This window comes from Sarcophilus harrisii, chromosome 1 (genome assembly GCF_902635505.1).
Source record: "Sarcophilus harrisii chromosome 1, mSarHar1.11, whole genome shotgun sequence".
Lineage (NCBI taxonomy): Eukaryota > Metazoa > Chordata > Mammalia > Dasyuromorphia > Dasyuridae > Sarcophilus > Sarcophilus harrisii.
The window spans coordinates 692081133-692099333 of NC_045426.1; the positions used below are offsets into that span (position 1 = coordinate 692081133).

General features: G+C 40.8%; 1 protein-coding gene across 3 annotated transcripts in view; it reads right to left on the reverse strand.

Moving 5' to 3' along the window:
• Window positions 1-18201, reverse strand: part of TBX5 (T-box transcription factor 5) — a 55098-nt gene that overhangs the window by 21155 nt on the left and 15742 nt on the right. For all 3 annotated transcript variants that reach the window (XM_031948651.1, XM_031948652.1, XM_031948653.1), the window contains exons 6-7: window positions 13602-13754; window positions 3928-4019 (exon numbers count right to left, since the gene is read on the reverse strand). In XM_031948651.1, coding sequence (XP_031804511.1) covers window positions 3928-4019; window positions 13602-13754 — 245 coding nt within the window. The remainder of the gene's footprint in view (window positions 1-3927; window positions 4020-13601; window positions 13755-18201) is intronic.

The window sequence follows — 18201 nt, forward strand, 5'->3', positions numbered from 1 at the left end:
TTCTCATATACTTCTTCACATGGACAATATATAATCAAAAGCTTGGGTTCTTTCAACTAGGGCCTCCTGTTCTTTCTCCTCCCCCCCCCCCACTGGGTCTTAACCCCAGATGGGATCAAAACCAAGTCCATATATTTTATGAGTTTGAGATGGTCAGGATACCCAAGTCAATTTTACCATTCATAGATGTAGATTTGAAAGTGATGTTAACAACTATCTAATTCAATCTTCCATTCATTTTACAGATTAGAAAACTGAGGTTCAGAAAAGGGAAGAAACTTGTCCAAGATCATACTGTTAGTAAAAGTCATAGGTGAGATCTGAACCCAAATCGGCTATCCTAAAAGTCACTTAAAAACAGAATCTGTTCAACACAAACTATGATATGTAGGGTACATGTTGGAGTTACAAAAACAAAACCTTTCTTCTTTTTTTTTTCTTAAAAAAAATTCAAACAGTCCCTGCCCTCAAGAAGGTTATGTCCTATGAGGTCAAATCCAAGAAATTTAGAAACAATAGTTATCCTACCTAAGTTGATTCAAATCTGAAACTTTCAAGACAATCTAGTCCGATGTCTTCTGTTGCAGGTAAAGAAATTAAGACTGAGAGAGGGGAAGTATCAATTGTTTGTAGAAAGACTTCATTTTCAAGCATGTGCTAGACTGGATGTTCTTTCCAATCCTAAGATTTTTTTGATTGTGTGAAATGACTTGTTTAAGGTCATTCATGACTTAAGACTTACTAGCACTATACTTGGAATACAAAGAAAAAGAATGAAATGGTCATGTGATCTGTAGCTGGAGGGGACCTCAGAGGCCATCTCAGTCTAAACTTCTCATTTTACAGATGAGGAAACTGAGGCACAGAACAGGAAAGTGACATCCCCATAGGCACACAGGTAATAAACATCAGGGAGAAGATTTGAACTCCATTTTTCTGACTCCCAGATCTAAGCACTTGCATGCTGTATCATTCTGCCTGTCTATATCTATATCTGTATCTATCTTTCTACCTATCTGTATCTGTATCTACCTCTCTGTGTGTCAACTATCTCTCTTTATCCATATCTATATCTCTATTTATCAATCTGTATGTATCTATATTTATATCTGTTTATCTACCACTTATCTACCTATATCTATCCACCTATCTACCTATCTGTATTTATATCTTCCTCTCTCTTTCCTTCTATCTTTATCAGTATAACTATCAATCTGTATGTATGTACAACCAATATTTATCTATTTCTTTATCTGTCTATCATCCATCTATATCTTTCTATCTACCTATCTATTTGTATTTATATCTATCTCTGTCCATCTATATTTATCCATATCTATATCTATTTATCAATCTGCAAATATCTATATTATATCTATTTCTATATCTATATCTATCATATATCTATATCCTCTATCTACCTACCTATCTGTATCTATATCTACCCCTCTGTGTGTGTCACCTATCTATCTTTATCCATATCTATATCTATTTCTTTATTTATCAATCTGTATGTATCTATATTTATATCTCTATCTGCCTATCTACCATTTATCTACCTATATCTATCTATCTATCTACTTACCTCTCTGTATTTATATCTTTCTCTCTGTGTCCATCTATCTTTATCCATATCTGTATCTGTCTCTTTATCTATTTATCAATCTATATGTATCTATATTATATCTATTTCTATATCATATATCTATATCCTCTATCTACCTATCTGTAAATATATCTATCTTTATTCATATCTATATCTATTTATCTATCTATCTATATCTATGTGTGTGTGTGTGTGTGTGTGTGTGTGTGTGTGTGTGTGTGTATACCCTGTCCTCAAAGGGCTTTTATGTTATCGGGTGAGGTGAAAGGGCACACAGGGATTAAGAACAATTCTAGGAATAAAACTCAGTTACTCCCAGTCTCCACCTTATCATCTTTCCATTTTCTCTCTCCACTCCTCCTCACCCACTTTCATTTCTCCCTAGACCTGCTCCCAGTGACCCCTCCTCACCATGGAGCATTTCCACATTAGTGGGGAAGTGAGCTGGGTGGTGAGGAGCGGGGGTTAATGTGATCTGCTTCCACACCATCCCCAGCCATGGCAAGAGGAACCCTTGCAGAACACGCTTCCCTCCATCCCAAGCTAGGAACAGGATTTTGTTTGGTAAAGGCTTACTCACTATGGTGACCAGGACTGTAAAAATAACTGATGAATAGAATGGAATTTCACTCAGCCCTAGCAGGAACTACTGGGTCCTCTGAGCCTTGGGAAGCACACAATTGACCATCTCTCCTTCAAGCTGAGATGATGGTTCAGGTCCCACCAGCAGGAGGATGACCTTCCCCCACCAGCCTCCCAAGGCTCCATTTTAAATTGATAATGATAAACAACAGGACAAAAACTACTCCTGTGATTTCACCGATACAGGAAAATTCCAAATAGGAAAATCCTCCACTAATACAGGTGGATATCTCCTCTGTAATTACAGTTAGAGTGACCTGGAACCCTTGGCGGTTAAGTGACCAATCACAGAGTCACTGAAGTGGGGATTCAAGCTGGGTTTTTCTGGCTTTAGAGTTGATCAAAGTGGCATTGTGCATTCAGCACCAGCCCTGGAATCAACAAGACCCAAATTTAAATCCCATTTCAGATTGTGTGACTCTGGACAAGTCACTTAACCCCAACTGATTCTAGAAAAAGGAAAAAAAATGTTTTTTAAAAGAAAAAAATTAAGGACCACTTTCTATTCATGATTCCCTTCTATCTCTCCAAAAATACCTCTCTCCGATAACAATAGCTCTCTCTGTTCACCAAATCACAAGATCTCAAAGGAAGAAGGGTCATCAACAGGGGCCAACAAATACAACTAGTACACAAATGTAAATCCCCTCAACAACATTAGTAGAAATGAGCATCTAGGCTCTTGTTCTCCCTCCCCCTCTCAGTCTCTCTAGGTGTGTGTCTGTTTTTCTGTGTATCCCTTTACCTCTGTCTCTCTTCTCTCTCCTCTCTCCTCTACTAACTCTATTCCTATCCAACTCTCCCTCTCTCTTTTCATATTATTCTCTCACCCTCTTTTTGTCTCTTTCCATGTCTCCTTCGCTAGAAAAAACAGACACACCATCATTTTTCTCTCTTCCCCAAAAGATGCATAGAATTCAATCTCATCTATTTTTTCTTGATTTTGAAAGAGCAAATCCTCCCCAAAAAGGGGAGGAGGAAAGTGTAATTCCTTTGTAAAAAGGCAAAAGATGTATTTATAATCCCTCTGCCATCTGGCAAGTTCTTCTGTAATGAAATCGAGGCAGAAAAACATTCAGAAAAATTGGCACTGTTTGCTTGGCCTTTTCTACCAGACCAAATTCCCACCATATATATTTGGTACAGTCCCTTCTATCCATCATATCAGCAACTGTGACCACAGGATATGTAAGAATACCAAGCAATTTTTAGCACCAGCTCCCAATTCCCCTGAGCCCTGGACACCATATGGCGTCCACTTTGTCTGTACTTCACCCCCAGGAAATCAAGTCATTAACTTTCCTTTCATTTGCTAGAGCTGGTGCCAAAAGGAGAACTGTTCATCAGCTGTAACTTATAGAAAGGCAGACCACAAGGCCTCTACCGAGCTCCAGATTGAACAAGGTGCCGGGACAGCTCGAAGAGCAGATGGAAGAGGCTTCCAAAGTGGGATGGAAGATGCTTCAACTTACCTGCTGGATTCTCACCCAGAAACCGGAGGACCCCAATTATCAGAAAGCAGAATTAAAATAGCCTCTGCCTACTTATCTCTTGTGATAGGAAACACTGGCCTGGCTTCCAGCAAGGGCAATTAGATAGTACTAATTTCTGTTTCTGTTTCAGATTTGGTTCAGAGTTAGGAAAAAAGAGTTAAAATATTTATTTTTTTATTTTTTTACCTTTGCATTCTTGACATTCTGTGAAGCTCCATATCATCGCTTCCCCGGAATCCTTTGGCAAAAGGATTGTTCTCGATCTTTAATTGGGTGATCTAGAAGAGGGGAACAGAGTGAGTCTGCAGTAGATTGCGGCAAAGCTAACACATAGCATGAGCTAACAGGCACCATGGAAATTCAAGTGCTGGCAGTGGCAAACCAAATTAAGCCAATCACGTCAACGGGGCCCTCCGCTTTATTGTCATGGATGCTTTGAAAAATGTCCACGATCAGACTTCATTTAAAAGAGGAGGGGCAAGGGGGAGCCTGGATTTGTTTTCTGTTAATTGAATGCATATCCTTTGCATCCTTCCAGCATGGGCCGCTGACATCAAGTATTTCAGACACAATCAAGGCCCTCACACTTGATATTTTTTTAATCTAACTCGTTGACATGTTCACTCCCCATCCAGCAGTGTGGCAATCTTCACTACAACAAAGGATAATAAAGGACTGAGCTAAGTTTCGAGGAAAGCAAATGGTCTCTCCCAAAGCTGCTTTGAGAATCCTAGGAAATTATCGAGCATATAGTTCCCATAGTCTATGTTGACACTCTCTCAAATATCTTTTATACAGAATCATAGAATCATGGATCTAGGGCTGTAAGGGACCTTAGAGACCATCTAACCCAACAGCTTTATCTTACAGATAAGGAAACTGAGGCTCAGAAGTTGGGTGACTTGCCCACATTCAGTGGCAGACCTCGGAACTAAAACCAAAGCTACTCTTCCCAGACCTAATATTTTTGTTTACTACATGACTGATCATCGTAATGAGTTCCCTTGATCATTTCAAAATAAAGTGAATAGTCCAAATTCATACACAAAAAATATCAAAACCAAAACTTCAACCAAGCGTCTTTGAAGACTCAACTCAAATTTCCCATTGTGTAGGAGGCCTCCCCAGACCAGTACTCCCTTCCCTCTGAAAGACCTTCCACTTACCTTATCTATGCCTATGTTCATAGCTATTTGCATGTGGCCTTTTTCATTATAATATGAGTTCTTTGAGGATCGGGACAATGTACTTGCTTTGCTTGGTATCTGCAGTGCCCCTGCACATAGTAAGCAATTAATAAATACTTGAGGATGCACTGACAGATACTGCATCATGCTCTCATATCAGGTATAGGATTGATTTTACATACATGTATAAATAGACATGTATCTATATACTTATTTCTGTCTGTCTTTGTTTCGATGTGTATATACACACATGTATGTATACATATATATATATATATATATATATATATGTATACATACATAAATCTATCCTGTACTTGAGAGATAGCATAATGTGGTACCAATCAGTCATGTGCCTGATATGATGCTAAGGTCTGGGGATACAAAGCAAGGCAAATACATACATATTCATGTGTGTATGCATATATGTGCACATATATAAAGATACATGTACCTATACATACATATATGCAAATGCTCGATAAGATATACATGACATGCATACCCATCTATGATAAGTCATACATCCATTAAAATAAAGATAACCCTATCAGCTGACATTGACAGTAAAGTACTTCACACTGTTTGTTTTGTTTGCTTCTCATAACAACCCTGTGAGCCGTCAATCTTATCCCCTTTCATAAGTGAGAAGTTCAGAAGCTCACTAGCCACCCCTCAGGCTGTTACTAAAGATAAGAGGCAAAATTTCAATAGGCAAATAGGGTTAAATAACTTATTCAGGGATAAACAGCTAATATCTGCAGTTAGATTTGAATTCAGATCATTTTTACTCCTGGCCCAGCAGTCTATCCACTACACAACCTAGCTGCCCAAAGGTCTATATTGGAAGTCCAAAGTCCACAAAACAAGTAGAAACTGCCTTCCCCACTAAAACTTTTGTCATAATGAAATTCAAACTAATTAATCATAAATTATTGAAAGGTAAGGGAGAAACTCAGAAAGTTACATAATTTTAAGGAGGAGAGGATTGGGGAGGAAAAAGAAGGAAGTTGAGAGGTGAAGAATTCCCAAAGAACTGCAAAATCACCAAAGCAGGACATTGGAAACTAAATTTTCAACTGCGAAACCTACAAAAGAGCACTAAAAACTCTTCCCCTTCCCCAACTGACACTTAAAGAAAGCAGAAGACTGTCTGACATCTGACAAGTCACATAATGTTGCCTATCTTGCCTCGCTAAATGGTCACTGAGATGTCTTCTATCTCCAGGATTGTGACCCTGTGATACGTGGTTTATAACCCAGAGATTCATTTTTCAAGCAAGGCTCTTGTTAGTGCTACAAACTCTCCACTAACAGAAGTGTCACTGACCTTAGAAATGGAAAAAGGTCTTAAAACTCATGTAGTTCTTCGATATACCACCATCACTATTACTTTACACAGAAGAAACTGAATAAAACAATTTGAGAGAAGCTAATTGATTTGCCCAAAGTCACACAGGGAAGAAGTGACAAAGCCAGGGGACCAAGAATTCCATATTAGCAACCACAGGATTGTAGGTCTAGAGCTAGAAAGGTGCTTAGGAATCATGGAGTCCACAACCTAATTATATAGATGAGGAAACTGAGACCCAGAGAAATTAGTAAACTTGTCCAGGTTCATACGGCTAGTAAATATCAAAAGGGGGATATCTCTACTCAGTCATTCTATACCATGGCACTTCTCACAATAACAATTGAAATTTCTACACTCTAAAGGTCTACAAAACCTTTAGAATGCATTGTCTCAAATGAGTCTCCCAATATCCCTGTGAGGAGGGAAATGATTTTATTACTAAACCCATTTTATGGATAAGGAAACAAGCTTAATAGAGTTAAGTAGCTTTACCCGTGGCTACATAACTGATATGCTTCCCTAGGTTTTTTCTGCCTGCTTCTTCTCTAGAGTTGGATTTTTTTTCATCTTCCTATCTTTTCAGTAGAATATGAATCTGTTTAATCACATATATAGGTAATTTCTTTGAAAGGATGGATTATTTCATTATCTATATTTATATCCCCAGCACTCAGCATGGGTACTTGGTGCATAATAGTGTGTAATAAACCCAGATTGGCTGAATGATTGACATGTGTGTGTGGATCAACAATCCTTTTACTTTGTTAAATAGATTATATATGTGTATAGGTGTATATATATATATATATATATATATACATACATATATACACCTATACACATATATACACACAAATACATATACATATACACACAAAGATATATATGTGTATATATAATATATTGCACAATGTGTACATACACACATGTATATAATATCTATATAGTCTCTGCATATAGATACATGCCAATTACATAGACACAAAATGAAATGAACATATTTATTTTGCCAGTGATTTTCACATATGCCAGAAGTTCCATCTTATACTGGCTCCCTCTTCCCTCCATGCTTGCTGACTTTTCAGAGACAATGAGATTCAGTAAAGAGTAGAACTGTACTTAGAGGTAGAAAAACCTGATTTGGAATCTTGTCTCAGCCACTAATTTCATTTTCCTTTCATGTCTCCAAGACTCAGTTTGCTAATCAGCAAAATTAAGGTAACAATATCACCCTTCATTGGGTTTTTGTGAGAATTTGATGAGCTCAGTATGTAGAGAATTTTGCAACTCTTAATGGATTAGATAAATGGAGGTATTCCATCTTCTGCATATAAGCACTCCTTCTTATGTATCTAAATTTCACAGATGTCCATATTCATGCCAAGTATACCATTGTAACAGGCCCTTCCTGCCCACAATACTAAACAACTCCCCCCAAATGAGCCTCAAACCAGCTATTCCAGGGAGAGAATTCAGGTTGGGGAGAGGAAAGGGAGGCAAATATAAATACTAAGTCCAACCGGCAAGGCAGAGGTTGTAAAAATTAATGAGAATAATTGTTTCAAATTCTTGCTTTTGAAAAGAATTCTCATGAGAGCAAAAAATCTTAATTATTTCTCTATATGGGGAGGAGAGGGTAGTTTCCTGATCCCCACCAGAAAACTAAAACCTAATAAATATGAGTCAGTTACCCAATGACTTAGGCAGCGACCAAGCCTTGGCCAACTGCAAAGGAAGTTAATATAAGGGGTGATAAACCTGCTCAGAATACACAGCCATTGTTGGACTAGTGAGGAAATGAAATGTCCACGTGACCTTTTTTAACACCTAAATATTTCTTGGGTTCAGGCCTAGAGCTTCTGACAACTTAGGGAAAACTTTCCAAAACCCGGCTTCAGGGTCAGCCTCACTAGGGGAAGATTCAAGTTTTAAAATATCTTTTTAGACTATAAAGTATCTGGGGAAATAAGTTATATCTCTACTCCAGCTGTGCCTTCAAGTAGAGGAAGAAGAAACTGAATAGTTTATTCCCAGTGTCTAGCACTGTATCTGGCATACAGTAGTCCCTTAATAAAAAATTTTGATTGGTTAGTTGACTCAGAAGAAGGTTTATTTTTTGTGGGTCAGGGACCCTTGGGTATCTTAGTAAAGCTTATGGACTCCCCTTCTCAGAGCAGGATTTTAAAAGGCATAAAATAAAATACATAAGATTACAAAGGAAACAAATTATATCAAAATATTGTTACCATAATATTTTTGAAAAAAAAAATCACAGACCCTACATTAAGAAGTCATGGTGGTAGGAATAGGGAAAAGATCCTGAATATTGTCTTGCCTAATTACTTTACAGAGAAAGAAAGGCAAAATAACTTACTCAGAGTCACACAATTAGGCAATAGCATAGTTAGATTTGAACCCAGAATTCCTGTCTTCAAATCAAACTATTTTCCTCTTTACTAGACCAGAACAGCCATATGGACTCAGATCTGAATTTTGAATAGGCTCTATCATTAACATAGCCAATCTATTTAAACTTTTTTAAAAATGCAAAAACAAACTTAGATGATTCAGTTCAATAAATTTTTAGACTTCTCCCTTGTGGACTTAAATTTGGCCAAATGCTAGACTTTAAATATTCAACATTTGTATTGAATTCATCCACTGTTTGGCCAAATTCAAGCATTTGGAGCCTTTGTGAGACATGAATGATATGATGTATGTCAATAAATGATATATGTCAAATTAAATTCAACTCAATCAAATTTAATAAGCATTTTTGGAAACTCTAAAGTGACAGACGCCAGGGTTACAAACACAAAAATCCCACAATCACTACTCTCAAGAAGATTACATTCCAGCAAAGGCAAATTATGTATGCATAGAAAAATAGATACTAAAGAGATAACAAAAGAATTATCAAGAATGCTTTGAAATCTTTCCCTTTTTGTTTAAATGTTAATTATTGTTACTATTATAGTGTTAAAGTGGCCCACTAAGAGAGGGCCAGTCTTAGAGACAGTCAAACCTCTGATCCCAATTCAGTGACCACAGGCAAGACCATTAACCCCTTAAGCAATAGGAGTCACAGATTAATTTCCTACTGTAGGATCTCAGACCTCAAGCTACAAAGGAACCTTGGAGGCCATTTGGTTGGGGACACCCTGATTTTACAAAAGAGGAAGATGTGCCCAAGTTGAGAATGAAATCTACCCAACATCATCCAACTACTAGCAAATCAAAATTTAAATTCATGCCCTATGAAACTAGATACAGTCAGCTTTCTACTGCATATAATACGGCCTCTGGTAATTAAATTAAATTGGGGGTAGATTCTTTTGGGGGGTCAGGAGAAAACTGATTTTTTTTCAACCACTATGATGTGATTTTAACTGCAAACACCTTGCAGTTGACTTACAAGCAATGAATGTTGTCTTGTGCCTAAAAGAGAATTTGGAGGAATATACCCCACCATCAGCCTGATGAGTTTGGGACTTGGTACTAATCAGTTGTTAGTAACTGACCAGGCCATGTAGTTTAACCCATTGTTTTGCTAGATACAGAGCTGGGGGTAGGAGCAGCAGGAAGCAGAGGAGAGCTAGGAATTAAAAAGCCTGTTTTCCAGGTGTAGTTAAGGAACCCGAGCTTGAGAACATTTAGTACTATCTCAAGCATACATGATCTGTGTTTACATATGGACAGACTGAGGATAAGAATGTGCCATATGTGGTTAGATTGGAAAAGGAATGGGGGTGAGGGAGAAAGGGAAAGGACCTTTTGCACACGGCACATTAAAAGCATAATCTTAATATTCTTCGCAAACCTTAATATTATAGGAAAAAAACACTTTTTCAGCTTTTGTCACGTATGGCCTCAGTCAGACTAACTTTCCAAAGTCAGACAGATGCTGCTTTGTTTTGTGAGGAAATTGGGGGGGGGGGGGGGGGGGAAGGGGGAGATTGTCTTTTCCCAATTGTGTCTTACTATTCCCTGAATATTTTTCCTTTGGGATTTCAATAGTTTTACACTCCACACCCCATCTGTAGACAGAGATAAAGATAGATGATATAGATATCAGTAGGGATATATCATAGATCTTATTTGATTAGAGAAGGTCAGGGAAAGTTTGATGAAAACATACACACATTCACACCTCACTAGACAGACTCATGTAACAGTTTCCCAGACCTATTACACAGACAATGATGGTGATGCTGAAAAACCCTCCATGAAGTCACATGTATACCATTGTGTATGGCCCAATGTGTATACACATTCAAAGGGTAAGAATGGTCAGACATATAGAATACATAGTTCATAGAATATATGTCCCATGTATGTCCCCAACTATCCTATATGTTAAGAATGTTCAGACATATAGAATACATAGTTCATAGAATATATGTCCCATGTATGTGTCCCCAATTATCCTATATCAGGGTGCACATCTTTCTAAACACTAGTTTCTCCGGCCTAATCTTCATACTTGAGTAGTTATTTCTGAAATTGTCATATAACTGTCAAATAAGTTGCCATTCTATTATCTATAGTCATATGCATTTACACACATAATCATTTTGCAAATGTATCTACTCTTATATTCTGCATCATAGATCGTGCAGTGAGTGGGTAGAATACTGGGGCTGAATTCCAGACCACCGTTGGAATCTCCTGGGGATCTAGGTTTCCCTCTGTCTCATTCCGTGGCCCCTGGAGTGCCTTCCCTACGACAAGCAGATCTCTGTGGGCCGGCTGCCGTCGGCCCGCCCATTGAATGTCCCCGACCGAGCTGAGCGCCAAGGAGCTGGCCATCGCTTTTGGGGAAAGCCATCGGTCATGTGCGCGGCGGAGGCACTGACAGTCCCCAGCTGGAGTCTTAACCACATCATTTCATAATCACCCCCTTCCTGCCCCTCCGCGGATCTGCACCATCCAACCAGATAGCTGCCTTTACCGGGGGGTTGGGATGAGACAAGGAAAAGGGGTCCCCTCTATCTGACGCTGCCCGCACATCTGGGGTCTCTGCCGGACTGATTTCCCTGAGAGTGTGTGTGGGGGGAGGGTAACTCCGGGCTGCGGTAAGATAGGCAGGGCAGTTCCTGACCGCCCCACGTCGGGGAAAGGAGCCTCGGGCAAGGGCGTGCTCCCCCTCCTCTCCTACCTGCTGCCCAGCTCCCTTCCTGGCGCGGCCCCAACTTTCTCACCTTTCCTTGATAATCAAGAACGATAAAAGGAGGAATCTCAAACGCTCTCTCTTACCCCTAAACCACCCCGGGAGACTCCGCTTTGTTCCCCAGCATTTAACACCTGGGCTGAAGCTTCTTTGCTAGAAGTAAGGGAAGTCGTATTTAATGTGACTCAACTTTTGAAGGTCAGATATAGAGGAAAAGAGGATCTTCCTCCTCCGGGAAATAAAAGATGGGGCTCCACCCTTTCTCCCCGCTAAGGAGATTTAGCTAGCTCTCGTCTTTTCAATCCCTGGCTTTGCAAATCCTCTTTATGAGAAACATTCCCCCAAAACATATACCGAGTGCATACAAGCAGAGAAAAGTGAAACTACAGAAATTGACATCGCGACCCGTGGGGATAAAATCACTGCAGAGGTCCCAGAAGGCTGGATATTTGTTACCTAAGCGTGGGGAGGGGTGTGTGGGGGAGAGAGAGAGAGAGAGAGACAAGGACGGCGCCTCTCCTTTCACTGTGTAGACAACTCCTTCTAGAACCCAACTCAGCACTTTCCCAAGACCACTAGTACGAAGCCAAGGCTGGGCTAGAAGCCAGCTCTATACCTACTAGGCCACCCGGTCTCTCTCCATGTCTTATACTACTTATGGATCATATTTTTTAGGCTGTGTCCGACATAGTCCTGCTCGGTCCATCACCAGAGGGGCTGAAGTTATAAAGTGTTAATTTACTATTCCCTCTCCCCTGCTTTACCCTTCCCCCTAGTCTATGTAGTCCCTGAAACACTTTTCTTTGTGCTAATTAGAAATGTTCTATCCTTAGGGGGGAGGGGAGGGAGTAGGAGGGGGAGAAGACAGGACAATAAATGTGTATTGTTTCATCTAGGTCTGACCAGTTCTTCAGTTGTATGGGTTAGCAATTCTTTGTTATAAAGGGAAAGAGCTTCAACCCAGCCTACGAATTTATAGGGAATTTATAGGGTTAGGGAAACGAGTGGTGTAGTAGTCTCTAGTAGAGTAGTGGTGGTGGTAGTAGTAGTAGTAATAGTAGTAGATAATATTATATAGTAGCAGTAATATTATGAGAATACTAAGGATAATAACTATATCTGGCAGGTATATGACATTTTATTTCTTACTAGCCATGAGATCCTTATATTACTTAAATTCTGGGCCTCAGTTTCTCCATTTGCCAAATGAGAGAGTTAGATTGAATGACTTCTGAGTTCTCTTCCAGTTCTGAATCTATGATCTTACTATAACCCTCAAAGGTAAGAAAAAATAAATAAAATGAATAAATAAACAAACAGTTGCGGTTGTTTTTGAGTATTTGCAAAGGAGTGTGTTATTTCCTCCTGAAAAGAAGGGAATCGGAGATCCCCAGCAAAGGGGTAACTGTAACCTCGTTCCCTGACAGCTCTTTGGGGGAATGACCCGGGCGGCAGGACCGGGAAGAGACTAGGTTCTGGAACAGAGCATGTCCTGCAACGTTTTTATATTAGAGAATTTTCCTGGCCGGTATTTCCTCTAGTAAACTTAACCGCCTCTGAAGCTCCCCTTGGGGTAGGTACAAACTGTTGTTCTTTGTAGGGGTCTGCGTGCAACTGGAAAAACAGACAGTTACAAACTACAGATTGCCTTGAGATTACACGCCCATGATGGGAGTTCGAGAGCAGCACCCCTGCGGAGTATAAATACTTAGGGCGCGTACATGGAATAGGCAGGGGATTCACCCATTGATGGAGGGGGGAGGGAGACAGACAGACAGACAGAGATAGAGAGGAGGGGAGAAAGAGAGAGAGGAGGGGGAGAGAGATAGACGAAGAAGGGAGGGGGAGAGACACTGAAAGAGGAGGGAAGAGAGACAGAGACAGAGACGCAGAGACACAGAGAGAAGGATATGGGAGAGAAACAGACACAGAGAGAAGATTCAGACACAGAAAGAGAGACCGAAGAAGACAGAGAGGGCAGGAGGGGACGGAGAGGATCACGGTCTGCATTTTTTGTCCCTTGCTCTTTGGCTTTCTAAATGCCATAGGAAGCGGTACAGGTGTTTCCTCGAGAAGCACCGTCCTGGGTTCGAGATAGAGCGGTGTGTACAATATACAGGGGGCTGTTTTAACAAACGGATCTCCTTACTTTGTGATTCTGGTAGGAGGTCACAGCGATAAAAGCCGTCTCTGGGAAGACATGAGTGCAGAAGGCTGTGTTTTTCGAGCCAAATCCATTATTTTCGTCTGCTTTCACGATGTGCAGTCTAGGCTGGTATTTATGCATGGAATTCAGTATAATCTAAAAACAAATTCAAAAAAAAGAAAAAGAATCAAAAATCCAGGCTGCATCAGGAGCATCGTTAGAAATTACTAAAGACAACCTTTTGCAAAATAATAACAATAACAACATTGTATACGTTGTGTGTTTGGTTGTTTGGGGTCTTTTTTAACAGAGAAAAAGGCAAATAGTTGAGTGGAAAAGATTTCTTTTTCTTTCCAAATGACATTTTTCACCAGAAATATCCTGGACAATGTTGAGGGAGTATCCCCAAAGGTACACACAACAGTAAATCAGGATACTTAATAAATGCTGCTCAATAAATTAACTCCCTGCTCGGAGAACCTTAAATAACTACTATGATAGTCAGCTCCCATGATTCCTTTTGGGAGGAAACTGGGATGACAACCTGGGAACTGAACAAGGGAGGAAAGGGAAAGAGAGAAGTCTAGATGGGGCCTGGTGAAGGGGACTTGAGACTTTTGAGGTACTATTCACAGCTTAGTCTCCTGGCTACCTGGTGGGGGGTTGGGAATGGATTTCCTTGAGTCCCCATTATATGAGATGAAGCCTATTGTTCTGGGGTACAGAAAGTCAGAAAAAGCAGGGAAATGTAAAAGTCGAGTAGAGTTGATTAGGAGGGCAACAAAACAAATTTCCCCCTACTTATAGAAAATAAATCTGTGGGGTTGATTTTTAGATTTTTTTGAAGGTCTTTTTGTTTTAATATTGCAATAGATTTTCATTTATTTTGTTCAAGTATTCTCAATTATATTTTAATCTGGTTCTGCCACAGATAATCTCATAAAGCCCAGGAGCCTGAGTTTGACTTCTTTGGTAGTAGATTTGAAATCACTAAGATCCCTGTTCAAATCCTCCCAACGGGATTTTAATTGGCCATTACAACACCTAACTTTCCCAGTTTTTTTTACCCAATTCCCTAAGCACAGCTGGGATACCCGTAGGCACCGAATTGTCTGCCTTTTCAATTTAGAATGATTATGTTTTCTCCCTCCATCGCCATCTCTTTATTTAGACTGGGTTTTGAAGTGGCATGTGATAGGGGAGGAGATTCTGTTAACTTCACTGTCTCATTATTATCCCCATTTCACTTCATTTCCTGGGCTTCTCCCTTTTAAAGTCAGTGACTGATGGGAAGAGGGCAGGTCAGTATATAAGAAATAACCTATTTCATTTCATTTGCCAGTGATTGATGAGAAGAGGGCAGGTAAGTAAATAAGAAATGAATAAATTCATAAATGCAAACTTATTTCCAGCATCCCTATTTTAAAAAATCATTAAAACACCAATGAGGGCATTTTTCATGCTGAGGTTATTTTTTTTTAATTACCAAAGGATCAATTTATTAACAATGACAATAATAACAACAATGTGGTGGTTAGAAAGCTGGTCTTGGATCCAAAAAAGTTCTGGAAAAAGGGAAACAGACCCACATTACCAAATGCTCCTCCAGGATTCTGACTTCCTAGCAGAGAATAAGCTTTTTGAGGCCAGGATGTGTTTGCTTGCCTGGCTTTGTCTACTGAGGTCTTTGCAAAATTCCTGGAAGTTGGGAACTCCCGTATGACTGCCTGGTGAGTGTTTTCGAATGACAGATCCCAAACTTCACTAATAAAGGGAGTTTCCTCCCCAAGAGAAGTTTTTTTACACAGATGCTATCAAAGCAATAGTGATAGAGCTTTAATGGTGCACTAAGATTTGCAAAACACTTTACCTATAGTATTTATTATCTATTAGAAAGACAACAAAACAAATTTTGTTCGCAACAAATCCGGGTACTATGATTCTCAGCCTTACAGATGAACTTGTGGGTGTCAATATTCCTTCTAAAGTAGGAATAAAGAAATTCCAGTTCCCTTTCTAAGAGAATGGTTATTAAAATGGACTGGCTGGCTGGGGAGTAATAGTTGGAAGAAGAGGAGAGGGAGAGAAAGATGGGGAGGGGGCAGAAGAGAAAGAGGAAGACAAAGGCGGTAAAGCTCTTCTCCCAGCCTTCCTTTGGGGATGGGAGTGGGCCCGGTGAAAGGCGGGGAGGGGCCAGGCGTGCCCCGGGATGCCGCAGATGCCCCGGACTCCGAGCTCCGTTCTAATCTCGGGAAGCGGCCGCCGGGCTGCCTGCCTCCCTCCCTCCCTTCCCGGCCCGATGGCGACGCGGAGCCGGGCGCCCTGGCGACCGACCGAGAGACGCAGCTGGGCGCACTAGGCCCGCCGGAGCCCCCAGGCCGGCGCTGCCATCGCCCCGGCTTAACCAAATTGCTTTGACATCCAGGGGCAGTCGCTGGCCATCAACGGGGGAACGATCTAATGGCCTTTAATTTCATTAGGGCGGCCCCCCACCGGGGGCCCAAGCCCCAGCTGGGGCTCTGGGAGTCAGCGGAGGCGGGGGGCAGCTTCTGAGTTTCCACCAACTGGAGAGGGGAGGCCTGAAGGCCGTCACTGCGGACGATCCACGAGTGCATCTGAGAAAATCCCATGCAGCCGAGATGCCCGGGGACCAAATCTTAAAAGAGGGAAGCGTCCAAGAGGTGCGGGACTCTGGGGCCCTTGGACCCCAATTCTAGGGACTGGAAGGAAAGGTCTAACTTCCGTCCCCCAAACCTGAGCTCGATGCCCCTTTTTCTTTCTCTCTGACTGATATTTAACAAATTAATCCCCTCTCTGAGCTCACAAAATGGGAGAAGAGCACGAAGGCAGGGAACTAAGTGGGGGGCTAGATGGACTAGATGGGGCTTCAGAAACTTTTCCACTAGAGATCTCTTTTTATTTGAGAAATGTTTACATGACCCCAGTTATATAGGTATATAAAAATATTTACTGATAATAAACATAATTCTGTGACCCCCACATTAGATTATGAGACCCCATATGGGGGAGTAAATCACAGTTACAGAAGAAGAGATCATTTCTAAGCATTTTTCTTCTGGTGATCAGGAGGTTGCTGCTAACTCAGGAACCCTATTTGGAGTGGCCTGGAGGATGTCACAGGAGCCCAGCCTGGGTATAAACGTGCTTCAGAAAAGCAGATAGGGGTGGGGGAATTGTTGAGAGATGCTCCCTCCTCACCCTGTAAATATTTTGCTTCCACGGAAACATGGTGGGGGGGAGACACTGGGACTCCCAGGCTGGAAGTGCAGAAAAACAATTGCTGGTACAAGCCCAGACTCAAGCAATCAGTCCAGTGACTTACATGCATGCAAATGTGTCTACGTATTAGATCATGTACATGTATTATATAACATATGTACACATATTTAGGCCAAAGTGTCCCTCCTGAGGGAAAAATAAAGCTACAGTGTCATAGAGTACTCTGTCTAGAGCTAGGAGTCTAAATCTGGCCTCTGACACTTACTGGCTGTGTGACCCCCACCATGGCACTTCACCTCTGTTTCCTCATCTGGAAAATGGAGATAATAACTGCACCTACCGAAAGTTAAAAAGCATCTTTGCATATATTTGGAAAAATTAAAGAGAGAGAGAGAAACAAGAGAGAGAGACAGAGAGAGAGAGAGAGACAGAGACAGAGACAGAGACAGAGACAGACAAGAGAGAGACAGAGAGAGAGAGAGAGAGACAGAGAGAGACAGAGACAATGAGAGAGACAAAAAGAAACAGAGAGAGAGAGAGAGAGAGAGAGAGAGAGAGAGAGAGAGAGAGAGAGAGAAATAACTGCATCTATGTCCCAAGGTTGTGAAGATCAAATAAGATCATAATTGTGAAGTAATTAGCACAGTGCCTGGCACATAGTAAGCACTATATATTAGCCATTATTCTTATTAATTATAGAATCTAAAGCTCAAAAGAAACTTCAGAGATGATTGAACACCTACCCTATTCCCATTTACAGATAAAAAAAACAAAACAAAAACAAAAAAAAAACTAAAGGGCAGAGAAATGACTTACCAAGATCATACACAAGCAATAAATAGCAGAGTTGGGATTTAACCCCTTTACTTCAGTCCTGGACTCTTTACCATATTCAACCCCCATGGATCTTGAGAGGGAATGGGGGTGGGGATGGAGTGAGGTCTACTCTCCTTCTCCTGGGCTTCCTTCCCAATTCCCTTGTATTTTTCATTGTCCCAATGTGGCCTTTTTGCTTCTCAGAGGGCCCCACATCCCAAAATGCATCATGTTCGCTCTCCTGGGAGCACAAATGAATAAGGCTGTGGGACTCCATTTGGAAGGTCAAGATTTTAAGTGAGACACCTCACCCAAGTCCCATTAAACTCCTTCTTTCCTGCCTAGGCCCCAGTGAATTTGGTTCAGGCCTTCAGGCCCTAACAACATTAGTCTCCTCCCCGGACACGAATAACAGTTCACAGGACTTTTTTAAGAGTTCAAATAATCTTAAACCTGATGGAGTCCCAGAATTAGCCCTTTCCCACACCCTTCCTCAGGTGGAGGTTGTGACCTACACATACCTCCCTGAATTTTACAGAGATTCAAG